The sequence below is a fragment of the Macadamia integrifolia genome, chromosome 11 (assembly GCF_013358625.1).
Source record: "Macadamia integrifolia cultivar HAES 741 chromosome 11, SCU_Mint_v3, whole genome shotgun sequence".
NCBI lineage: Eukaryota > Viridiplantae > Streptophyta > Magnoliopsida > Proteales > Proteaceae > Macadamia > Macadamia integrifolia.
Window position 1 is genome coordinate 4,062,665 of NC_056567.1, and position 27,066 is coordinate 4,089,730.

The 27,066-nt window shown below is 34.9% G+C and overlaps 2 protein-coding genes and 1 long non-coding RNA gene across 9 annotated transcripts in view; all 3 read left to right on the forward strand.

Annotated features, from left to right (window-relative positions):
- The first annotated feature begins 7,836 nt into the window (after positions 1-7,836).
- Positions 7,837-8,061, forward strand: LOC122093465. The gene is made up of 2 exons (XR_006144470.1): positions 7,837-7,867; positions 7,948-8,061. It is a non-coding gene; the product is annotated as an uncharacterized LOC122093465 (long non-coding RNA).
- A 745-nt stretch (positions 8,062-8,806) lies between these two features.
- Positions 8,807-15,929, forward strand: LOC122093202 (probable disease resistance protein At4g27220). Of its 4 annotated transcripts, none has more exons than XM_042663484.1 (5): positions 8,807-9,050; positions 10,167-13,705; positions 14,044-14,117; positions 15,486-15,674; positions 15,755-15,929. In XM_042663484.1, the coding sequence occupies exons 2-3, from the start codon at positions 10,211-10,213 to the stop codon at positions 14,062-14,064; spliced, it is 3,516 nt and encodes a 1,171-aa protein (XP_042519418.1). In that variant the 5' UTR covers positions 8,807-9,050; positions 10,167-10,210; the 3' UTR covers positions 14,065-14,117; positions 15,486-15,674; positions 15,755-15,929. The 4 variants fall into 4 exon arrangements, with proteins under 4 accessions (XP_042519418.1, XP_042519417.1, XP_042519416.1 ...); XM_042663483.1 differs by having other exon boundaries at positions 15,581-15,674; XM_042663482.1 differs by having other exon boundaries at positions 15,587-15,674.
- A 4,624-nt stretch (positions 15,930-20,553) lies between these two features.
- LOC122094288 (60S ribosomal protein L10a-like) overlaps positions 20,554-27,066 on the forward strand; it is a 6,963-nt gene continuing 450 nt past the window's right edge. Inside the window, exons 1-5 of one of the 4 annotated variants that reach the window (XM_042665046.1) lie at positions 20,554-20,672; positions 21,007-21,037; positions 22,442-22,661; positions 25,191-25,356; positions 25,762-25,967. In XM_042665046.1, the coding sequence (XP_042520980.1) occupies positions 21,033-21,037; positions 22,442-22,661; positions 25,191-25,356; positions 25,762-25,967 (597 nt within the window). In that variant the 5' untranslated portion in view covers positions 20,554-20,672; positions 21,007-21,032. Of the gene's footprint in view, positions 20,691-20,750; positions 20,773-21,006; positions 21,038-21,607; positions 21,733-22,441; positions 22,662-25,190; positions 25,357-25,761; positions 25,968-27,066 lie in introns of those variants that run through there. The other 3 variants (XM_042665047.1, XM_042665048.1, XM_042665049.1) reach the window with 3 other exon arrangements.

The following is a 27,066-nucleotide window of genomic DNA, read 5'->3' on the forward strand; positions in this document are numbered from 1 at the left end:
GTTTGATGGATGTAACTTAACCATTGCTGAAGAATGAGCTTAAACAAACAATCATAAAATTGTAATTTTTTCAGTTCTTATTGCATTGTTGACAGTGGTTTCAACTGGGGCTGTATTGATGCTATTGCAAGAAATGCTAATGGGGTATTTGTCTTGCAGCATTTGGAGTGCTACAAATTGGAGTCTGAGATATTGATTGATAGACAATTCAAAAGTGTGAATTTTGAGGATTTTTTGACTGATTGTTACTATTTTGCTTGATGTTATCTGTTTCTTATAATGTGATTGTTCAAACCTGCAATTTAATTATATGATTTGGAATTTTTGATGGTATCTGGAATGGCTAAGTAAGGTTATTAGCAGTTGATAAGAAGGATAATATAAATGGATACAGTTGTTGCACTAAAGAAGCTATTGCTATCCTTTTAACTGAGGCTGTGTTGCTACTTCTGCAAGAAATGAAATAATGGGGTATTTGCCTTGCAGCATCTGGAGTACTACATGCTAGGAAAATGGCGTGCGGGACATCGTGATTGATACACAGTTCAAAAGTTGGAGTTTGGGATTTTTTTTTTTTTTTTTTTTTTTTTTTTGACTCCCCTATGCATCCGGTCTCACAAACGTGCATTTCCCTTATGCATCCAGCCACTTCACTAATGAATAGGTTATACAGAAGAGTGGGTTGGTTATATACTTTTATGCACTTTCCTTCTTCAAACCTTTTGATATGTGTTGCCCCCTAAATATAGATCAGATCCATTGGATGAAAAACTCAATTCCTCACTGTTGCTGAGTCGTTGGACTTATCAACCAAAGGATTCATGGAATTTCAATTTTTTTTTTTTTTTTTTTTTTTTTTTTTTTTTTTTTTTTGATGGATGTTACCATGTTGCTTGATGTCATGTATTTCTTATAATGTAGTTGCTCAAACCTTTGATTTAATTGATTTGGATGACATTTGGGATGGCTAAGTGAGGTTATTAGAAGTTGATAACTAAGAAGGATTTATATATGGATAATTGTGTTAATAATATTACTGAATCATTTCTATTAGGACTTTCTGTATAGATGTTTATAGCCTCCCCCTCTATGCATATGGTAATTCGAAAAAGAAAAAGGTATATGATTCCCAGATCAGATTCTTAAATCCCACCTTGAGATTTTCTTGAGTAAAGATGAGGTAGAGCAAATTTTTGACTCAGTCCAAGTTGTGGGTTGATCATCAATTGGTAGAAAACAGAAGAAAAGAAACCAGAGCAATTCTTCAAACTCTTTAAATAATCTAGAAATCAATTTGGCATCAGAATGTCCAAACAAAACTTAAAGTGTTGTTTATCAAGATACACTAAAGAAGCTATTGCAATCATTGAGAAACAATTCTAGAGGAATATTGATGCTGTGTTAGATACTTCCCCAATTCCTCCAAGCATACAATCCATTGGGACAGAGGATTTCAAAGTTTATGAGCCCACCAGTTTGGCAATGAACCAAATTATGAAGGCATTGAAAGCAAAAGATATCAATATGGTTGGTGAGTATTTATCAGCAAGAGTACAACCTAGTGATCTATATATAAAGCCTAGATAGGAATTCACATAATAGGAAACTCTATCTAATAAGGAGATCTAATAGTAGGAATTATATTATAATACAAACTCTATGAGAGGATAGGGTTTGATATCATATGGAACTCTAGTGAGCTAAGAGTCCTAATAGGAAGTAGAGATTAGTAACCAGTGAGACTTCTATAAAATAGGAGAAGATAAGTCAGCATAGGTGGTGATAGTGTCTGAGGTAGAGTGGAACTCAAACTCTTGCTAATAGTACTGAATTGGAGGGGTCGGGAAGACGACCTTGATGACCAAAGTGACCAAACAAGTGAAAGTAGATAGCTTGTTTGATCAGGCTGTGATGATCATTGTCTCTCTGTTCCTTATAATGTAGTTGTTCAAACAATGCTTCCATATTTCCCGTTTTACAACTAAAAAAAAAACATGATCTTAAATGTTAAAAACAAGAATCTAAAATGATGCAAAAAACTAATGGAAGTCACAAACAACAATCACATAGCTGCATATAAAGAGTTACATGGTTTGGCAAGATTGTCTACGTCTACGTTGTGATGAGATCTACTTTATTTTACTATCGATGGAGAATATGATCACAGACGCTCGTCCTCACAAACTCTATCAAATTAATTATGGATATATCCCCAAGCTATAACCCTTCCATAGAGATGATAATGATGATGATGATAAAATAAAAATAAAATAAAATAAAAAAGGCATTCCTTTGTAACCAGCCAACCGATAGAGTTGAACACAACATTGACTTTGATCACGATCATCCTTCAATCTCCTGGCCCTTGCAACACTCCTTATTCCATAAACTTGTCTCTGGCTGATCTCATTGGACCTTGGACACATGACAGCGCAGCTGAGGTGGAATGAATGGTTCCCACACTTGACTCTACACATTTATAGAGCTAACCCCTGTAGAAAGATCTCTGCTACAAATTTATACCAAAACCCTATATGTATATATATATCATACTATTATATAAAAGCACGAAGTGGCAAATCTTTCACTGGACTACTTTACTCCTTTGTTTTATTTTATATTCTTTTATAAATTAAATATTATTGGTACCCTTCTATTTTTTATATTCCAATAAGTTTTCTCTACTCTCCTTCTTTCTCTCAAACTCCTTCTCTTTCCAATAATTAGAGTCAAAGAGAGAGTTGATTTCCTTCTCTCTCCCAAACTCTCCCACGCAAGATCTCTCCCCCTTTGTTTTATTTTATATTCTTTTATAAATTAAATATTATTTGTACCCTTCTATTTTTTATATTTCAATAATTTTTCTCTACTCTCCTTCTTTTTCTCTACTCTCCTTCTTTTTCTCAAACTCCTTCTCTTTCCAAAAATCCCAATTACATCCTTCAATGATGATTTGGGAAAGATTACAAGTGCTTTGTACATGTTGAGATAGGAGAGCCGTGGTTAGGAGGGTTTTGGTGGAGAGAGCTGTGAGAAACGTTTCTAGTATAAACTACCATTTTTTTTTACAAGTGTCACCAAACGAGGCATTGAGTGCAATTTCAATATGTCCAGAACGCGTGTTGGGAAACAAATTTGATCAATTTTTAGTTTTAATAACAATTGGATTCAATTATACACGTCAAATGTTTAATCAAGGACGGTAAACCAATTCCTATTTTTGATTGAAGAATTGGGGATTCTGAATGGACCATATAGAATATGGGCTTAGGACTCTTCTGGACTTAGTAGTTGTCATAGAGAATTCAGTTAGTAGTTGGATTTGACTCAAACATTCAATTTGAGTTTAAAGAGGACTCTCACTTGTGATGTATGTTATATACAACACATAGTGCTTTAGGTTTAGACAAACCACAGGTGAAAGAAGGAAAGAAAATGACTTTCTTCTCTCCATCAACTCTTGATTTGATCGACTGCCTCCTTTCCTCAGATTCTTGAAAATCTCTCCCCATATATGCCCCACCTCATTCTCAGTGCAACCCTCACCCATCCAAACCCTTTCTTGGATCCTGTTCCTTGCAGTGTTTTAAATTATCTTCAATGTGTAAGCCTAGGAAAATTCTATTGATTCCTGAGTTCTAAGAGTTGTAAACTCTCCATGCATTGTCTGTGATAGAAGAAAGGGGTGGTGTAGGCAACGACTTCGTCTCTGTAAAACTGCGGCATACTCCCTTCTCCTCAATTCAAGTTTTTTTTTGCAACTCAAACAACCAGAAAAGTAAAGGGTAAGCAATCTCACTTCCCCCAATGATTATTGATTCGACTCCTTCGATTCTAATGTAGTGAAACTTATCATGGTAGTTCTTAGTGTTCTTATTTGCTTGATTATTTTCTTTTATTTTCATTATGCAAGAGAGATATTAGGGTAAATAGAGATGGATGAAGTTCCCTTCTCCTTGGGATTGTTCTGTATGTTCAATTTAGGAATGGTAGACTCACATTCTCCGATCCGTGATTAATCGGATCCTTCTGTGAGCACTGTTGCAGGAATTACTTTCTTTAAATTTGTGTGCCTGTGTGAATTATTAAATCAATGCATTCTGCAGTATTTCTTAGTATTTCTTTCGTGTTCAATAATAGGTGCTTGAAATTCACAAGTAAACGAACCCTAAACCCCAGGGCCCCGGCTCTCATTCGGCAAAGCACAAATCACGATTGGGTTTTGTTGGGTTTTTAGAAACTCTTAATCAAAAGAAGGGAGAAGGGAGAAGGGAGAAGGGACAAGGAGACGTGTAAGAGTGAGGGAGCGAGAGAAAAAGGGAAGTACAAGGGAGAGAAAGAGTTTTAGAATAAAAGGGGAACTGAAATTATGAAATGTGTGAGAGTGAGGGAGTGAGAAAAAGGAAAGTACAAGGGAGAGAGAGTTTTAGAATAAAAAGGAAACTGAAATTATGAAATTAATTATATGTTATTTAAATAAAAAAGGGAAAGGGTAAAATAGTTCAAGAAAAAGAAAAAAAACAAAGTCTCTCTCTCTCACGTCTCTCCTCTACCTTCACCCCCTCATCCTCACGTCTCTTCTCTAGACTAAAACATATTACCAAAAAAAAACTAAAAACTAAAACCTCTCTCTCTCCTCTACCTTCACCCCTCATCCTAACCCCTCTCCCTCTCTCTCTTTGGTCTCACCTCTACCAGTGGTGGCGTTACAATGGCTATGGTCAAGAAAGCAATCTAGGTACACATTGTCTTTGCCCTGTTTTTACGCTTCAGTTTTGTTAATTTTCAGTGCTTTGTTTGTTGTTGTTGTTGTGCTCCCTAATAGATGAAAATGAGCTAAATATTTATTGTTAATAGATTGCTTAATTTATTATCAATGTTGTTCCAAATATACCTATTTGACATCAGTTTGAAGAGAACTTGCCATTGCGATAACTAAAGACCAGATCCGAGATGCTTGTTTGCAGATTCATCATCTATTTGACATTCACCATTGGTATTAATAGTTAGCTCCATCAACAAGTTTGGGTTTAACTATTTGACAGAAAATTATTTTACTTGGATGAGTTAAATAGGACTTGTAGATTTTGGCTATCCTAACAAATAGATTATGTACTCCACACACTTCTCTTTGGTCCCTCTGTATAATAGATTATATTAAGCTAAAATAACTTAAGTAGGCTATCCTAACAACTGACAAGAATGATTGTCCCATAAACTATCAAACACTACTAAGAAATTCTAATGAAATTTGGACGCAAATGATTAGAAGAAACACACAAAGTTGCATATCTACAAATATATGAATACAAATTTGAACTAGAAACCTTCTGATTTCTAAAGAACGAATAGTGGTGTTAGAAGAAGGATTGGTGACATCCCCTTGGTAGGCTTGAAGACATAAAATTCATTATGAACCCACTAAAGCAACTCTTGCATATACACTCCAAACCGTGAATATTTTAAATGTCTGAATAAAAATGTTTAGGTGAGGTAAAGATCTTTCACTTAATAATTGCCTCCATTGCCTTCTAATCCCACAAAACTGAAGCACTGAAGCAGTGGAGGCATTCATCTAATTACCAGAAAAGAGAAGGGAAGAACAGTCACTGTAATGCAAATTATATTAATGAACAGAATAGTTTCAAATTTTACAAGGCAAGGAAAAATTCCGAACCTAATATGGACGAAGTTTAGGACATTGTCCACAAGGAACCACTATTGTCGATGACATTAGGGAATGTAGTTGGGAATGCAAAATGAAATTGTACGATTACATTGTTTAAACCATTCATGTAATAAAAAATAAAACAAGATGCCAGAGAGGCAATGGGTGAGTCCCACTGTTCTCAAGCTCTTGGTTCACCCGCACAAGGTCCAATGGATCTTATGATTCTCTGCATTTATCGTATACTTTTTATCATATCACCGGTGTTAGTTCTTATGATTCTATGCATTGATTTCGTTGATTTTTGGTAGAATATCGATAGCATTATATTCAGTTTCTATAATGTTATAAATTATGAATTCCATGCTTTCTAATATCATTGATTCCACTATCCATAATGAACATTGTGTGTTCAACTAATCAATCATTTTATACAGGAAGGATGACAAATATTATACATATAAATCAATTAACGTCATACGAAAATGATTGGAAAATAAAGGTTTTGGTACTGAACAAAAGTGAAATCAAGGATTACAAAAATGCAAAAGGACCTGGAAAGTTTCAAAAAATAACTTTATTGGATGATGAGGTACTTTCAAATAATTATTTAATTAATGTATACTTTTAATTCTTTTTTAATTATTTATACTTCTAATTACAATTTAATATTCATTGTTCTATATTTTTGCAGGGAACAAAAATACAAGCAATATTTTTCAATGATGTTGTTGATAACTTATGTGATACATTGAATGCTAGAAAAACTTATTTTATTTCTGATGCAATCGTAAAAAAAATGAATCCAAATTTTAAAAATGTCAACAAAGAACATGAACTAACTCTCAATGCCAATTCAAAAATTGAAGAAGTTGAAGATTGCTTAGATGTAGAAAAATCAAAGTATAATTTTACTAAGCTCAATGAATTGAAATGGGATGCTGACACATGCAAAAGGAATGAATTATTAGGTATGTATTTAGATTATTTTTTATAAAATATAAGTTGTAATTGATAATTATTTATTAGTAAAAAAATTTAACATCAATTCTTCTTATTGATTTAATGCAGATGTTACTGGAATACTTGTACAAGTTCAAAATGCTTTCACCATAACAACAAGATTTAATGTCAAAAAAATAAATAAATAAATAAAATAAAATAAAATAAATAAAAATAATGGACAAAGAGTAAGTTTTTCACAATGTTAATCATTTTATAGTAATATCTAACATATTTACTAATTATATTACTCAATTGTCATGATTAATAGGTCTACTCCGATATTGCTGACATTATGGGAAAATTATGCAACAAATGAAGAAAGCAAATTGCTGGACATTGTATCACAAAATCCTATAATTGCTTTTTCAGCAGTTTCTCAAGTAGAGTACCAAGGTAATGTATATATAATCCTAATTATAAAAATTAACGAATGATTTCAATAATCTAACTACATTCTATAATTGATAGGTGGCTCACTTGGTACAACAGGATTTATATCAATTGAAATAAATCCAACGATTCCAGAAGCAGAAGATTTAAAGCAATGGTAAATATTAGAATTAATCAAATAATTATACATATTGTTTAATTATTTTATATATTTAACGTATTTATATTATTTTGTAGGTACAAATCAAAAGATGGACAAGAGAAAAAAATACTCAACATGTCAAAAGAGGAGAAATTCAAAAAATATGAATATGTTGTAATGAAAGATTTAACAGAAAGATAATACAAAACTATCCTGGTAAGTGAATATAATTCTTTAATTTATTTAAATTAAAAATATATATAATTTCAATATAATTTGTACACATCTAATCTCAACAAATTTGCAGAATAAATATTATTCAATTGAAGGAAGAATCATAAATTTGGAAAATGAGATACCATGGTACAATGCTTGCAAAGCATGTAACAAAAAGGTACAATTAAAGGGAGATAGTGCAAGATGTGACAAATGTAACACTGATGATACAAAATATACACAAAAGTAAGAAGCTTAGACCATTTACTTAATAAACATCAAATTTTATTTAGAAAAATATAACCTAATTACTATTATTTATTGATAGGTATATGGGAAGATTCAAGGTGACAGATTCAACTGATACAATAATTGTTACAATCTTTGAGAATCTTGAAACAATTACAGGATGTTTAGCAAGTGAATATGCAAGATCACCAGAAAAGGTAAAAAAATACACATACAAAATATGTTAAATGCAAAAATATAGTAAATCCTATAACTCTTCTTTTTTTATGTGTTGCAGTACTCACAGATTATACATTCATGTCTATCCAAACAATATTGTTTCTACTTCAAAATGGATGCAAGAAATGATGGAAGTCGAATAACAAGACAAATTGTTGCGGATACCATTAAAGAAAGAAATGTCGATACAAAAAGGATCATAGATGTCGAAGAATATGAAGACAAAAAAATAAAAAATAAATAAAAATAGAGAAAGATTGAGCAATGTTATTTACTCATTATCCTTAAACAATCATTATCTTTTGTTCATATTTGGATCCTAGATTTAAGATGCTTTTAAAATTTAATTTTATGTTATAAATAAAAATGTTTAAATGCTTAGCTAGATATTAAATTTCAATTTAATTCCATATTTCTCTCATCCACGTAAATACACATACTAATTATCAATGTTATGCCACACACTTTAGGAAAAATATTTCGCTACACGTGCATTTGCACGTGTGTATTTACTAGTATATCTATATATGGATAATTTACTGGATAAAAGACCCATATGGCCCTTAAAAAAAATTAAAAAATTAAAAAATTCAAGGGCTACTGCACCGCGAGCCCCCACCATGGATCGCTAGCCCGGCCATGCTCCAATAAGGAAGATAAACCCACAAAGTGGGCTGATTCCTCCAAGTCTCTTGACGGTCCTCTTTAGACTAAGTCAAAGTAAAGGAGAAAAAATTAAATAGATATCCATTGCCTATTTTAGTTTAGTTATCCTAAGAAAATAAGAGATAAAGTTTCAGTGGTCTGTGACAAAAAAAAAAAAAAAAAATTAAGTGGTGGACATTGTTCCCTTTATCTATGTAGTCATCCTCCAATACCCTCCACAAACTGACTAATGTGTTATCCATCAGCTCAGCTATCCTTTAGTATTTTTTTTTTTCAGATTTAATAAAGACCCAAACCCCCCAAGGAACGAAGCTTGCGTTACTGTTACTCCTACAGTTCTCTTTTCATTCAAAAGCTCTTTAAGCGACACATTCTGGTGCAGTACGTGGTTGCTTTGGGAGAAAATCGATTTGAAGCTCACCGGTGAAGAGCTCATGGGCTCCATCTTGGGGGGAAGAACGAACTGTTAAGGAAAGGCCAAGTCATTGAAGACAGGTATTTATTTTGAAAATTAGGAAAAGTTATACTCTTCAGATTTCACAATATTGTTTGTTTGAAAGGAAACATTTTCATGATAAAGATCAAAATTACTCAATACAGAGAATATTAAATGGGTATTGTTGGAAATCAAATCCGACTCAAAACTATATCATATTGTGTTACTGTCATAGTTTTAAAAATCGGATCATTTCTGTCAGGATCGCCTTGATCGGTTCAATATTGACTGAGACTGATCCCCAATCTTTATCAATCCACTGACAAGGTTTTAGGGTGAAATGGATCAAAATGCCAATTTTCTTTCTAAAAAGAGGGGGCTGATCCCCTAAGTTTTCCCCCTGGATCTTCCCTAGTCTCCTTCTCCCTTCTCTTTCTTCGTTTCAGGTTGAGAGACGATAGAGGAAATGAGGATGAGGGGGTTAGATCCAGTTTGTTCCATATGGTTTTGTATATTGTAAAAAGTAAAAATGAATTGAATAACCCAAAGGATCCAACAACAATTATCCAGCACAGTTGGTGAGCTATGGTGTGCACTAGGAGAGGTCTCGAGTTCGAGTTTCCTAGTTGTTACCTACTTCCTTTCCTACCTATCAAAAAAAAAAAAAAAAAATGTCAATCCATCATGGAATATAGAATTTAATTTTAACATGCTTGATTGAGTATTCTATTAATAAATATACATTTTGAGAGTGCATGCATGGATTCACTCCCCTTTTTTCTTGGTTTGTTCTTCATATCGAACCGCCTTAGTAAGTACTATATATAATCAAACCAATCAATTACAGTTTTAGTTCTTTCAATTAATTTTTAAACGATAATTTTAATTCGTCAAAATCGAAACTTCTCCTATGTTCATATTAATTTGGAGTTTACAACTAAACCCAGGTATTAAGGTAATGTGAGATAAAAAATAAAATAAAATAAAACAAAATAAAATCCCAAATCCCAAATCCCAAATCCCTTAAAAGGGAAAAGGATAACTTGATAATCAAAGAACAAATAATAAAGCAACTTTTAAAATTGTGAGACCATTTAGATACTGGAAGTCTCAACAATTCCATGTTGCAATTAATAAACATGACATTTTCAATTGTTGCTTCTACTAATTTTCAGGGCTCATTATTAACCTCTCAATCTGCTTATTTGAAGTCACAACAATGAACATTGTGGTTGGAGTTGCCGTTGAAGCCATCACCGAAGTGGTTAAGTATTTGGCTTCTCCGATCACGCGTCACGTTAGTTATCTTTATCATCACAAGAGAAACGCTAATGACCTTAGAATCCAAATGGTAAGACTTGGAGAAGTGACAGAGGACACAAAACGCTTGGTGAATGCAGCTGAGATGAGAGGAGAAGTGATCAGAGTTGTGGTGAGAGGTTGGCTAGAAAAAGTTAATGGAATACTGTCTAAGGAGACAGAATTGCAGAATGCACTGAAAGAGAGCAAGGGATGCCTTCAAGGGGGTTGCTCAGGGCTTTATCAGGTAGGGAAAAATGCAAAACACATGATTGATGAAGTCAAGGAGCTCCTAAATGAAGGCAAAACATTTGTTGCTGCTGGTGTGTCAGATCCTTCTCCACTTCCTCCCAGTCTAGAATCCATACAAATGCTAGATTTTCAAGTTTACGATTCCACCAAATTAGCCATGGATCAAATCATGAATGCTTTGAAGGATGAGGATTTCAACATGGTTGGTGTATATGGGATAGGAGGGGTCGGAAAGACAACCTTGATGAAAGAAGTGGCTAAAATTTCAAAAAAAGACGGTTTTTTTGATCAAGTTATGATGGTCATTGTATCTCAAAGCCCGGACTTGAAGAAGATCCAAGGAGAAATTGCGGAGAACTTGGGCCTGCAGCTTACACAAGAGTCCCTATATGTGAGGGCAAGAATTTTATCAGAGAGAATGAAGAAGGAGAAACGAATCCTCCTAGTCTTGGATGATTTGTGGACACCACTGAATTTAGTAGAGGAGGTAGGAATTCCCTATGGAAACAACTACAAAGTAGTTCTCACAACAAGACAGCTTGAGGTGTGTAATCAAATGAAGACCCAATCCAATGTCGAAGTAAAAGTATTATCAGAAGGAGATGCATGGGTTCTATTCAAATGGGCTGTTGGAGATCGTATAGAGATCGACGATACACTACGTCCCGTGGCGAATCTAGTTGTTAGTGAATGTGCAGGTTTGCCCTTAGCAATTGTAGTAATTGGAAGTACATTGCGAGATAAGGACCGGCATACATGGGAAGATGCAGCTAGTGAACTCAAGAAATCAAGCTCATCGCCACCGGATATAGAAGGTGTGCATAAAAAAATATTCTGCCCCCTAAAATGGAGTTACGACTTTATTGATAATGATGCCACCAGATTTTGCCTGTTGCTATGTTGTATGTTTCCTGAAGACTACAGTATTTCTGTTGAGAAGGATTTGCTTCCTTATGTGGTGGGGGAGGGGTTGTTTGAAAATGTATACACCCTTACTGAAGCAATGAATAGGCTGGGCACACAGATGGAAAGACTTAAGCGATCATGCTTATTATTAGAGGATGATAGAGAAGGATATGTAAGGATGCATGATGTTATTCGGGATGTGTGTATATGGATTGCATCCAATGAAGTCCATGGTTTTGTTGTAAAATCTGGTAGACCATTGAGCAATTGGCATAATTGTGGGGAGATCCTAAGGAAATGCAAGCGACTTTCGTTAATGCGAAGTCAAATTACAAAGCTCCCCAATTGGATCGATTGCTCTCAGCTCATGACCTTATCCTTACGTGGAAATCGGGATTTGACAGAAATACCTGACGCTGATGGATTTTTTCAGGGGATGATATCATTGAAGACTCTAGATTTGACTTACACATCTATCTCTTCAATACCATCTTCTTTGTGTTGCTTAACGGAACTTCGAGTGTTGCTTATCAGTGGAAGTGAGACTTTTGATGTCTCATTGCTTGGGAAGTTGAAGAAACTTGAAATACTACGCCTCTTCAATTGCAATATATTAAAATTATTGGCAGAAGATGTAGAAGAGCTTACAAATCTGAAGTCATTGGATTTGTCATGGAATGGGAAGTTGATTATTGCCCCGAATACTCTATCGAGGCTGTCTCTTTTGGAAGAACTCAATCTTACGAAAAGCTTTGATGAGTGGGGGGAGATTTTCGACGAAGGATCAAATAATATTGGCTTATCTGAGGTTGCATCTTTGTCTGCATTGACTACACTATACATAAGGATATGGAATTTCAAATATTTGTCTGCAAATAATAATAATAATAATAATACTATCCCAATATTTCGTTGGGAAAACATGACACGCTTCATTGTGATTTTGGGAAACCTCAATTGGCTTCATGTGTACATTAATGGCAAGAAATTTGCTACTGAGGTGTATATTTGTGGAATATCCATCCCTCAACATCCACATTCTGATTGGGTGAGGTGGTTGATATATTTGTTGGAACGAACAGAAACGCTACTGCTCAGAGAGTGTCATGGTCTTAGTAAGTATGGTCTAAGCAGCCTAATTGGTGCAGGAGGAGCAGGTGGAATAAGGGTTTTGAATAAGTTGCAAATTCTGCGTGTTGAGAGATGTGATGATGTGGAATATCTTATGAGTACTACTACTAATACAACCACTGTTGTTGATGAGGCAGAAGAAGAAGACCATCATCATCATTATCATTATCAAATTCAAGATGAGGTTCCACAGCAAATCACAACATTCAGCAGTTTGAAAAAGCTATACTTGCAGTCCCTACCGAAATTGAAGGCAATCTGCCAATATGGGTCTATTCCAGTTCCAAGTACTGGTGGAGGAGGAGGAGGAGGAGGGGGAGGATTCTTCAACAACCTAAGATCTCTATATGTGTCTGGTTGTTCGAGTCTAATTAGTATCATACCCTCTGATCTGCTGGCAAACCTACCAAATTTAGAACAACTCGAGGTAAGGGATTGTTCTAAAACGACTGAGGTATTCAACTCCAAAGACCAAGAAGGGCATCATGATTTGCTGGCCACAACGTTAATATTTCCGAAACTAAGACAATTGGATCTATGGAACCTCCTTTCTCTAAAGACCATATGGGATGGCGTTGTTTCACCTTCAAGCTTCCTAAACCTAGAGGACATATTCTTGAACAACTTGGGAGTGAACTTTGTGTTCTCACTAGCCATGGCGCAGAGGCTTCAACAACTAAAGGAGCTTCAGATTTCGGATTGTCCAAATATGGTGCAAATAATCTCATTATTAATGGAGGGAGAAGATGACATGGAAAAGGAGGAGGCCATCATCACTTGCAAGAATACGGTACTGTTTCCTCAACTTAGGGTTCTAAGGTTAGTCAACCTGCCAAATCTCTCAGTGGTGAGTAAAAGGGTATTACGCAGCAGCAGCAGCAGCAGTAGCAGCAGCAGCAGCAGCAGCCATGATTATAATTACTATTGGCCTTCATTGGAAACATTGAAGATTGTTGACTGCCCCAATCTGAAAAGGCTTCCCGTGAGTCCACATACAACCGCAACAACACTGAGGGAAATTGAGGTAAAAGAAGAATGGTTCAATGCATTGGAGTACTGGGACGATGATGATGATGACCAAAATCCTCATGACAAGTTGCAGCACCTACAAGAAAGGGGAGTCCAGGTAATCAATTAAAATTCTTAGTAATATATTCTTTTCACCTTTTTTTTTTTTTTTTTTGTTTCTCTACTATGTAGTATCATGCATTTACATCTCTAAGTCTGAACAAGAAATTTAATTTCTTTCATTTCTTGTTCCTCTATGATCAAATTAACTTGTACGAACAAAGTAACATCATTGGCGTAAACTATTTTAGGGTTTCTTTCTTTAAGGTCTAAAAGAGTTCCTTCTAAATGTCACCGAGACTTTTTGGGTTGTTCTTCTTTAACCATTTTCCTTTTTTAATAAATTATCTTTGACACAACAAAGGATTCATATGCTTAAATGGAACCCTCCATCAGGTTAGATTTGTTCAATGGTGATGATAATGACGATGATGAATAATTTGACGACACAGATGATGACTAACTTTCTGGTAAGTTTCTGATTTAGCATGCTGTTACCTTTCAATCTGAGATTTCTGTTGGGTTTATTATTTTTATTGTTTTTTTTTCTTAATTAATGGCAGTTATACATCAAATATTGCACCTGAACTAATCTAGCAAATATACACATATATTTTGGTTTTGTTAATTGGGTTAGACCTATGGTGTCACAATCGGGCCCGTTTGGCAGGAGCGACTGATTAAAACTGATATTCGATTGACCATTCCGATCATGGTTTCAATATATTTACCATTCAGTCAGTCCTCTCACCCAAAAAACTAATCGGTTAGACCCGATTTTGACTTTAGAGTTTAGATTGACCAAAAACTGAGACTAGAACCACCATTGGGGTAAGGGTGTCAAAACCAAATAAAAATTTTGAAACCATTTAATAAATGGTTCAATTTTTGTTTCACATTAAGATCATTTATTTAAACTGCTTAAATCAAATTAATTAAAAACTTTAAACTGATTAATATATACATGGTAAGTTAAGTCATTCATGGTTAGAATAAAAAATCCCACTAAAAACTTAAAAGGAATTCAGACCTTTTGCATGACAAATTAAAATATATAAACAACTATAATCTTATAATTATTAAAAAAAAAAAAAAACATATAGTAATATATAATTCAATTCAATGTTAAATTTACAATTAATTTTAAGAGAAAAAGTTAAAAGAGAAAGAAACCGCTTGAATAAAAAATAAAAAACGTAATAAAACCATTTTAAACTGAAATCAAACCGTTCAAACCGTGACAGTTGAAATTGTTTGATTTTAATTTTATCTAATAGAGTCTTGTACTAAACCAAACTTACGGCCCATTTGATAACGTTTCAAGAAACGCGTTACAGAAACGGCAGAAACGGAACAAAAAACGTTTGATAAAACTGTTTCGTTTCACTTCTCTTCAGAAATAGAAATTTAAATTTTTACCTATTTATGGTTCAAGAAACGACCCAGGTGAAACATTCTACTTGTTTCGTCGTTTCTAGAAACGACTCGTGGTCATTCTTTCGCTGGTTACAATCAACTTCCAGAAACATGACTTATCAAACACCTTCAATTCCATTTATATTTCTAGAAACGGGAATTTGTGTTATCAAACGGGTCCTTAATTGAATTGTTTACATTGAAACTGAAACAAAAACCAAACCATTTAACACCCCTTACACTGGGGAAAGCAATGTTTATGTGTCCTCTCTCAAGATTCTCTTCTAACGTTATTTAGCTTCAAAAAATTGATTGCCTTCGATTTTCATTCTGGAATTGTAAGTGATTTTGAACTCATTCTTGACTAATTCGACTGTTCCCATGATTCCATCTTTTTGCCCATCTCTGGTTTGAGTTGTCAGGGACATGGGTGATGGATTCATATTTTGGAGGATGTGCATCCTGTTTGTGCCCATTTCTTTCTTTTTCACTCTATTCTTTCGCTTTGACCTGCAAGTATCAGATGCCTGATTGCCCAAGAAGAAAGGAGACCGATCAATGACCCGTTGTCCAACTGTTTACTGGTCGGCCACGGTACTTCAGTTTGGCAAGTAACAAATCTGACACTGTTTTTGATTGGGGCTGTATTGATGCTGTTGCAAGAAATGCTAATGGGGTATTTGTCTTGCAGCATTTGGAGTGCTACAAATTGGAGTTCTTGAGATATTGATTGATAAACAGTTCAAAAGTTGGAGTTTTGATGGATGTTTTTTGAGTGATCATTACTATGTTGTTTGATGTCATCTGTTTCTTATGATGTAGTTGTTCAAAACTGTAATTTAATTGATTTGGAATTTTAGATGATATCTGGATTGGCTAAGTAAGGTTATTAGAAGTTGATAATATAAGAAAGATAGTATAAAATGGACACGGTGTATTTTATCCCTCAATTATATGTTAATATTATTACTGAATCATTTCGATTAGAGCTCATAATCTATGGTCATGACATGATTCCACTCTCTATAACATCCAAATAGAGGAGTTATCAAAGTGATGATAGAAATTTAGTCAGAAAAATTTTATGAAACACAGCCTAAGGTTTGCAGCATTGTATGACTCCATGGAAGGGAGGAAGGATGCCTCAAGGGGATTGCTCTGGTTGTTATCTGAATTGGAGGGGTCGGGAAGTGGATGGACTATGTGATCAGGCTGTTCTTATCACTTCCCTACCTCGAAAATCCGTGGTGAAATAGCAGAGTGGTTGCAACTACCACTTACAGATAGAGTGAATCTGTGAGCGTGAGACACTTATTTGAGATACTGAGCTCATTGAAGCAAGAAGGAAAGTGAAACCTTATGATTTTAGATGATACATGGAAGCAGTTGAACTTGACAAGAGGTAGGCATTCCCCATGGCTATGGCAACTGCAAGATAATGCCTACAACAAGGTACTTATAGTCTTCGGTTATCATATATTGAGGTTGATCATACAAATTTACAATTCTTCTTATTTACTTTCGATGAGAATAATAATTAAAAAAAATGCTTTCAATAATCTTATATTCCACATTTTTCATCAATACAAATGGCACCGAAAGGAAATTTTTTGACAGATGATTAAAGACAGATCCATGACAACTTCAGCCATAGCTAGGACATAGTCATTAGCATAGTCATTAGCATCAGACTTAGACTCAAACTGAGCTTTTCATGAGAGATAGCAAGGCTTTGGCTTTCCACATTTCGAAATGAAATATTCAACTTAATGGCCAAAAGGACACAGACCAAAACAAAGGGTTAAACCAGGCCTAAGAATTAGGATAGGACACCAAGCAAGTCATAGGGAACGTGAGCCAGAGAAGTCAAACATAATCCAGTTTTGAGAATAAAGTCAACGGAGGGTAGGTTGCGTCCTCTAAGGAAAAGTCCAGTGAACCAATTCTCACCTCAACATTATGACGCCATTGTTGATAAGGTGAAACACTAATAATAAAGTCAACCAAGAACGAGAAATATATATAAATACAAACAAGTTCAGAATTCAACTGTGATCAATACTTTAATTCCACCCTATCAATCCTTATGTAAATATGAAATCAATTTCAGTTTCAGTTTTTGTAAAAGTCATCAAAACAACTATAATTATAAATAATAAAGCAATGATCAAGGAAGTCTCACATCCCTCCTCAATCAAGACCGGTAATATAAAACATCATTACCACAACAACATATCTCATACATCAAAACAGTAAATTTATGTAAGCTGGTGTTTTTAAAAACATATGCACAAACAAAAGTTCATGTAGTATAAGAATCATGTAATGCACATAGTACATTACTCCATGCAATCATAATCACAACTTAACACATAATATTATAAACTAACATTATGTAATCAATGTTCCATTTAGAAAATTATGCTATGTACATATAATGCAAATCATGGAACAAAATTCAATTTGTTTCCTTATTCTCTCATATACATAATATTATGTTTACAAAGTCTTATTTTTAATGACAAAACATCATGAAATCCAAGGTTTAGAATAGCTCTAATGTTTATAAAATTCTCTTTTAGACAACACTTATGAATATAAACAAATTAGGGTAGAGGTTCCACTCACCTTGATGTCATTCTCAAAATCTTGCCTTAGTCTATTCTGCCTACTGACATAAAAAAATAAGAAATAAATATCTCTAAAACTCCAAATATGTTGAAATTAGATCTTATTGAAACCTAACTCATAGATACAAGTCTGATACGAATATCACCTAAAGAAGCCTTTCTTAGGTTAAATATCAATCTCCCTCAAAAACTATCTTCAAACTGTAACATATTATGTCCAACGAATTTGAAAAATTCATTAACCCACCTTCTAGAACTCAAATCACTTCCAATTTTTTTGGAGATTTAGACAACTCATGAAAGTTTCTATGATAAAAATATCAGATTAAAACTCTTACCTTGAAAATCATGATTAAATCATGATTAGAACATAAGAAAGGAATTAAATCATGATTAATCTTTCAATTAGAACATAAGAAAGGAATTAAATCATATTAAGAACTCTTACCTTGAAAATCATTTGAAATCTTGATTTCTTTTTCTCCTTTTTTCTTCCTTCTCCTCTTTTTTCTCCACAATACCTTTTTTTTTTTTCCTTTTGATTTTTTTTTCATTAATAGAGGGTGAGAGACAATAGAGCCACGCTTTTTACTTTTATTTCCTCTCCCCAAATCATTTCCAACTCTACCTCTACCATTCCTACTTCATCTCCAATTCCCTCTCTTCCTTTATTCTTGTCACAGTTGATCTCCAACTTTTTCTCTCACTTATCCTACCTTATCTTACTTACTTTATGCACAATTTTATCTAAATTTCAAAAGGTGAGTCCCAACTTTATTAAGAAAACCTTCACTTGCTAATTATTAATTAACAAAAATTAATTAGTTAGGGTTGTTAGTTAATTTAGCCTTGTCCACTTGTTATCTAATTATCCATGTGGATAATAAGTTAGTATGAATATATATATATATATATATATATATATATATATGTTATTCTTAATTAAATAATTCAATATTAGAGTTGACATTAAAATCATATAATTAAAAGAAAATTCAAATTACAATCCACTAGCAAAATGGTAAATTAGAGTTCAAGGGCAAAATGGTAATTTCTAGGATAAAAGCCCTAAAGTTATTCTGCACTATAGTTACATCTAGTGAATGAATTTTAACACTTACCAAGGATTGATGCACCCTCAATGGTCTGGTATTCCCACTTTAAGTCACCCAGACCCTACAATGGTCAAAAGATAAAAATACCCCTGGTCATAATTTCAGGGTGTTACACTCACCTTGCATTTGGTTCAGAAGCCTCCACAAATCCTCATTACAATCAAGAACCACAGAATCAGCATACCCAGATATCAAAATATTCCAAGAAGCACAACTTCTATGAGCCATCTTATCAAAAACTTTGTGAACATTGCTACGGTTCTCAGTTTTGTTGTACATCAACATAAGGGGAATTTGCAACTACCGTATCCGAAACAAACCCCATTAGTGTACTCTTATAGTGAATCACTTTCCCAATATCTGGGCTTTTGAGCTCAGAAGAAATTTTCAAAAACATTGCAAAAGTGAAGTCATATGGCAGCATTTCGTCCCCACTGAATATTTGATTAAACAGCTCGAAGGCCTCTTCGAACACATGGTTTCTAGCGTACCCACTAATCAATGAGTTCCAAATGAAGACATTCTTTTCGTGAAACGAATCAAAGACAATGCGAGAATCTCATGGAAATTCACATGAGGAATAAGTGGAGACGAGTTTCGCGGCAAGAAACAGAATCTGATCAAACCCAAGAGAGCATATTTGGCCATTGCATTCCTGTGCAAGTACTTTCTTGCAGACAAGTAAAAGAGACGAACAAGGAAGCATGCAATGGGGAGTTGCTTAAGAAGAAGAAGAAGAGAGGCTATTGGGGAACACGATGGGATACCGGGAAAGAAGGACCATTGAGGTCGATATGATCTGTAGGACTTGATCCTGAATGGACAAATAATTTTATTTTTTTGATCTGTCAATCTTATTCTTAAGGGCACTTTTGTTCCGATTGGTTCTGCCGGAACGAAAAATCAGGCTGAAATTGCCAAACAGAATTTCACTCTCATTTCTCTCCTGCAGATCTCACAGAGTGCAAAAAAATGCAGCCTAAATCTTCAAAATAAACAGCATGAGAGAATAAGACAAGAACGCAAAACAAGGAGAATCTGATCAAGTTACTTCCATTTTTTCAAGCTCATGCAATACTCATAAAAAGCTTAAATTCAGGCCTGAGAATAACTAGCGAACATGAATTAAAGACAATCCACTTATCAGGGGAAAGTGTTCAGTTCCATCAGTTTAAGACATTCAGATTTTCAAAAGATTCAATCCAAATTAATAGAAAAGGAGTCCACAGAAACAAGAAAAGCAATATTCAGTAAAACCAAAATCTATCTACAAACCCAACATCCAGGCACATAGGCTTCCTTCAATCAATAACTCAGAGCTACTACTTCCCACTCAGCCTTGAAAAAATAGCTCGGAGGTTCATCGAGGAATTCTTCTCCGAAGCAATATTAACATCAGACCAAGAATCTAAGAGCCCAATAGATAAAAAAAATCACAACATCATCACAAATACCGAGATGACCAAAGCAGAAACCAAAACAATATAGCAATCAGATTTCCAAACTGTGAAGTCAACTGCATATCAATCTAAGAAAATAGGATTGAAGTTACCTTCGATTAAAGACTAGTCTCTCAAGAACATCAGAAGGAAATCAAGCAAGTAACCGTTCCCAGAAGATTTCAGTAGCTAGTGAAGAATTAAAATAAAGATGAACGAACCAGGGGAAGGCATTGAAGTGGGAAATTTCGGTGATGGATGATGTGTACTGACCGGGTCGGGTCTTATCGGGCCGATACCGACCCATTTATTCCCCATTAGGCTTGATGGCAACCCTACCACTTGTGTAGGGTTTATAAGCTCCTCTGTGAAAAACGGATTCTCTCTCTTCTTTTACATTTTAGGGTTTCTCTCATCTCCTGCGGGTGAGTTTGTGTTCTCTAGTAAAGCTCTCTGTATTATCGTGTTTGTTTGTTTCCTATCTCTTCTCATAAGTACCGCAAATCAAAAGAATATAATTGAAAGGTTTAAGATTTATACCTATTTATGAGGACAAGAGTTTGTAATGACTGTTCTTCCTGCTTCAGAAGCTCAAAAATTTTTCTCCTGAATGAATTTTGGAACGATTTTTTTTTTCTCTTTTAGACTCTGCATTTCATTTAGAACTAAGACTGTTTTAATTTTATTCATGTTTACTTGTAACTGTTAATTTGATCTTTTAGTGTTGCTAATCCTTATTAATTTGATTTTGGGGGACAGGGATCTGCCTGAGGGAAGAAGTAAAGATGAGGTACTTGTGGTTTCGAACTCTTATTTTTATAGATTTACTACTTTGTTTGTTTTGTTTTATTGTTAGAAGTTCCAGTCACCTCTGTATCCAGACTTATTGATTGCAGATATGGATTGATTTTTTATTAGGTGGTTGATATGTTATGGTTAGCCGCACAAATTTTTTTCCCCCCTCGTTTGTGTTTGTTCTTCGTGTCCTCTTTAAATTTCTGAGGGGATGTTGGACAGAAACTCATTACAGTTTGCGTAGGATCAATAATTACATGCCCCTCAATTTTTCATATAGCTCATTAGCATTGCATTTATTTTGCAATTTTAGGTACAAAATCCTTGAACACAATTTTTAGGGTTTTCCTGAGTCTTTCACTTGCTAGTGTTTGAATTGGGCACATATTTGATATAATACCCATCTGCAGCAGCAGGGCAATTACAAGGTGGATGTTTTCGGATTTTGATAATTTGCTAAATGTAAAAAGTTAATAGTCTTAGAACTGCAGTTGAAAGTTGAATCATCACCAAAACACGTATACAAAACAAGTGTTAATTCAATGCAATATTGAAATGTCTCCAGAAGAATTGTTGAAAATGGTAATGGATGTGGGTTGACTTGATGATATAATGGAGGTTGGAGCTTGTAAGGTTACTTTTTCTTTGCAATCTTCACTATCTCTCAAATTGTGGAAGAGTATCATCCAGGTAATATGGTCACAAAAATGGTGAGAATGTTTTTTTCGGGTTTTCTAAATTGGAAATTCCGAGTTTTCAGTTGCTTAGCACGTAGTATGTTTTGTCATGAATGTCGTAGACTATTTTAGATCAATTTTCTGAAGAGGATGTGTGTCTGCTTCCTTCGTTTGTTTTCAGAAACATACATGAAAAATTGCAAGTAGAAGCAGCCAGATTCAGTTGCTTCACCTTGCCTACCACCACTTTCAAGAAATTCGTTTTACTTACTAATTTTAATAAAATTAGAATATGAGGCACAAAATTAAGTCAAAGTTTGTACATAGGTCTAATGGAATCATAGCCAATCTTATCAACTTGAGGATTGATACTTCCGTGTGATCAAATGCTAGTCCAAGCTGTCATTTCCACTCTTGCTTGGTTAGTGTAATTCAGCTTTTTAGGTGTTCAGTTGGCCATTTGCTCACCTGGCCAAGTTCCAACCTGCTTTACAGGGGCATGTGTTGGTATAGTTTATCACCTATGAATCGGTTCTTTTGTCTGTTTGAGGTGGGAATTTCCAATCCTAATGTAACCAGAGCTTACATATAGTCACATGGTGACCCCGTCTCATTGAATTTTTTTTATTGTGCTGGATGAACTACAAATCTGTATTGGGTAGTCACATGGTGAGCCCCAGCATAATTTGTTGATTCTGTTGTATTTTTCCCCTGTTTTGCAGTAAGCTTCAAAGCGATGTGTTGAGAGAAGCTATCTCACAGATTATGAATGAGGTCAGGGAAAAGAAGCGTAACTTCACTGAGACGATTGAGCTCCAGATAGGTCTGAAGAACTATGATCCTCAAAAGGACAAACGTTTCAGTGGCTCTGTTAAACTCCCACACATTCCTCGGCCTAAAATGAAAGTCTGCATGCTTGGTGATGCTCAGCATGTTGAAGTGGTAACATTCTACCCACTTTGCCTATCTCATAACCCGATCCTCAAGAGGAGGTGGTGAAACACCTTTTTTTAATAAGTATATGACCTTTTTTCTTGATTAGAGAACCTTGGCATATCACTAGTGATCTCCTTTCATGATGTCCTGGATCGGTGACAAACTATATGGTCAAATGATATTGTCTTTCTTCAGAACTGCTTTACATGTTCCTGCTGATTACTGCTCTTGTTTGCATATGTACAACTTGTGTTGATCTTTGTTTCTTGTGGCAGGTCTACTAGTTCATAATTGTCTAATTGGGTATACCATATTCCTTTGATAGTATTATTTAAGAGGCACAAATGGTTGAAGGGCCTCCAATGTCCCAAACATTACTAGTTTATAGGTGATTACACTATAGGCAGGTCTGTGATTATTGAGGGAATTGTTTAATTTTTTAAACACAGATTTGGGCATTGATTCCTGCGTTAATTAAGCTTGGGATTGAAAGATTAAACTGCTATCTTAATATGTGAAATAAATTTCTATAAAATCTATGAGCTTGGTTTGATTTCCATTGCTTCTTAGTTTTCTTCTTTGTTATGGGTGTACTTTATGTGTCCTGGCTTGTAAATCCTTTGTTTTTCTTTGGAATAAACTTTCACCCATTCGTATCAGTGTGTAAGACCTTTACTATTTTTTAATGTATTTTAACCCTTAAACTTATATGTTTTGTGTCCTCTTTCTGTTGTTAACAGGCTTTTTGGCTAATTGCAGAGGTTTTCTCCCTGTCTTGCAATCAGTAGACTAATCTTAATTTTTTTTTTATGTGTTCAATTGGTGGCATCTTCTTTTTCTAAAGATTTTTTTTTTTTTTGACAATATAATTGTTGTCTTGTTTATGTGAATATACATCTATTATTTTCTTTCCATCCATAGATGCCTTTAGTGAAATTTTATTTGGTAAAATACATTAAAAGATGTGTTCTCTCATAGCCTTCTCGTGTCAACTTCCAACTGCATAGTCAATATAGTATTCATGCGGTCCCAGGTTCTGAAACCATAGTTGTCACAAGCTAGGCTAAGCAAGGCAGTCGAGGGGCAAAATTTAAGGTGACACCAGCAAGGTGCCAGTCCAGGCAAAGCTGCCTAGTCGACTAGGCTATGTCTTGACAATTGTCTAAATCCCTTAAATTGGATCACTATGGGCCCAAAGGGCTGTGAATATTTCAATTTAATGGCTAAGTAGCAAAACTGTAAAATATATTGAAGTTTAAGACCAACAAGTGAAGAAACATGGAGTGCAGACTTAACAGAACGCAAAGGTGTAAGTAAGGGATTTCAATTTTTTTTTTTTTTTTTTCAATACAAGAATAGGCTGATGAACATTTAAGGGAGGTTGTCTTCACTCACAGGTTGGATGAATGACTATGGATGAACCCAATCCTGTGTCAGGATTTTCTAGTCTATGGCATATTCCATTTGAATTAGTTCCAGCCCTCCCAGCTTATCCCTCCCAACCAGATGTGTAGTTGGTGATTTTCCAATCCTTGAAGCCGTTGTTGTGTGCCATTTTGCATATCATCCACGGAGTCAATATCAGTGATTTTGTAAAGAAGTTTTTTCCTGCTTTGTCTTTTATGATGTTGTTACGGGCCCTTTCCTATGGAGGGACTGCTGTATTTATATTAGTTTTGGACGAGTGATTTGATGTTTGTTCCTTATCTTTTTGCTGTGAATAATTAGTGTTTGATGCAAGAATGGATTCAACGGGTAATGGAGTGTTGTGTGATCCATGGTTTTGCTTTGGTGGACCCTGTCCAACCAAAAATCACATGGGGGTAGAACTGGCAATATTGTCAATTTATTTATGGATCAGCATCATATCGCATATCAATCCTCTCTGATCCATGATGTTGTCCTTTGAACCATGAAGTGACTAGTGGTTAAAATTGAAAAGGATATTCTTTAGGACAGCCACAGGACCATATGCCATTTGGAGCATTATGAACAGGAACCAAGGGACAAACGTATACATAAAATAGGTATAGCTACAATGTTTATTTTGGGTGGATGAGAGGCAAGACTATTAAGTAAAAAATTAGAAAATGATTGTGACATTTGCAAGATCTTAGGAGTAGCATAAACTATTTAGAATATGGGAGTAAAATGGTGTAGTTGTTGGCATTCAAAGGACAAGGGGAAGACACAGATACTTATGTCCTTTATATAGAATATGTGGCCCTATATAGAGTTGAATATTGAACAAGATTGATGTATGGAGAGAGATATTGCATTGGTATAATGAAATGGGGATCGGGAGTTGAGAGAAGTGTCTATTTGCAGAACCCAGGGTTGTCAACACAATTGGTAGTTGAGTTTGTCTATTGTGTATATGTTCCAGTGGGATATAAAATATTAGCTTATAGAAAAAAAAATATTTTATTATAACAATTTAAGTCATTGACTATAGGTTCAGTATCATTGAAGTATGACTTTAGGGATTTGCCATTCTTTTGGCTTTTATATGATGTTTCCTTGTTATAACTGCAGGCAGAAAAGATAGGATTGGACTACATGGATGTTGAAGGGCTGAAAAAGCTTAACAAAAACAAGAAATTGGTAAAAAAACTTGCTAAGAAATACCATGCTTTTCTAGCTTCCGAAGCTGTCATAAAGCAGATCCCTCGTCTTCTGGGCCCTGGTCTCAACAAGGCAGGCAAGTTTCTCTTTGTTACAGAATTTTTGTCGTTGATGTAATTAATGTTGTGAGGATATTGTTGTTGTTATCATCATTACCACCACCACCACAGAAAATGCCAATATCATTAGTAATATAGATTTATTTTAGTTTCAATATAGAAGAGCCTTGTATGTAACACAGCATGTCCTTACCGCTGCCATGTTGGGGAAGCACTGAATATTGGACTACTTGTTTTCTGACCTTGTACGTAGTTTGATAACTATCTGATCATTTGACTTATTTTGGATTGCTTAAGGATATACGGTCAGTGTTTCTTTTGGGGTTATATCATCTGATTGGGTTGGTTTTGACTATTAGGGCACCTAGCTATCTTATTGTATGTGTGAGTTGTGACTTGTATTATTCCATTTGGCAATGCAGGAAAGTTCCCAACACTGGTAACTCATCAGGAAAGCTTAGAATCCAAGGTTAATGAAACCAAGGCAATGGTGAAGTTCCAACTGAAAAAGGTTCTTTGCATGGGAGTTGCAGTAGGTAACTGTGGGATGGAAGAGAAACAGATTTTCCAAAATGTGCAACTCAGTGTAAACTTCCTCGTATCTCTGTTGAAGAAGAACTGGCAAAATGTGAGTTCAATGCACTTCATACCTCATACAAAACTAAAGCATGGAAGTAGTACATGAGTTCCGCACTGCATATGTAGGGTTTCTTCTTTTCTGGTTCTGGTGATCCTCATTTTGTGCTGTTTCCAGGGTTTTAAGAATTGGCAAATCAGATTGGGAATTGCCCGATTCAGATTGGAATCAGTGCACTGATCCCGATTTCTGACAAGTCGATATGGCTGATTCGTGGATAAAACACCAGAACCATTGTAATATTCCTAGAATCTGCCGATTCTAGGGCTTTTCAGACTGATTCAAACCGACTCGAATCAGAATCGATTCCGTCACTGTGTTTTAAAAGCCTGGTTGTTTCTAAATTTTTCTTTAGTTAGTAATTAATTAGTTGAGACAAAAGGTTAGTATTTTTTTTTTTTTTTTTTTTTTTGGGGGGGGGGTAAAGACAAAAGGGTGGTTAGTTAAATGTTCCTTTGTGTTGTACAAAGAATTCACTATTCAATGCTGCATGCATACAGTTGATGGGTCCACCAGTAGAATTTACTTTTGCGGCAAGTCACCCTTCCTGATGATATCATCTGATGGCTTTCTTTTTGTGTCCATGGGTATCTATATAAACAAAACCCTACAATTAAGTTGTAATGATCAGTGTCCTATTAATTGCCACTGCATCGATGTTAAAACTGTGATACATGCTTGGGGAAAATGTGGCCAACTGAAACACAGTTGGTGGGCATTCCAGCTGAAGTGACTTGTAGACTGCTCATTTGGTTATTCAAACCGTTGGAATGACAGGGAATTGAGAAGATAGGCCATGTAGGATCTGAGTCATATCTGAACCGTATGAAGCCACTATGTACATCGCTTTCCTCGTGTTTTTTCAATCGTTACGTGGTTAGTGCACCTACTAGAAGTGATATTGGTTTGTAAAATAGACATGAAGTCAGATGTCCTCATGGACAATATGTCAACTATATTTAGCATGTTCAGTTGGTACCCTGCTCCAATGTGTAGGTTTTATTTTATTTTGTGGAAGGGATTCATGCAGGGGATAGTCCTCCCATTTATCCTGTTTTATTTATTTTTTTTTTTTTTACTTTGTTGTGGG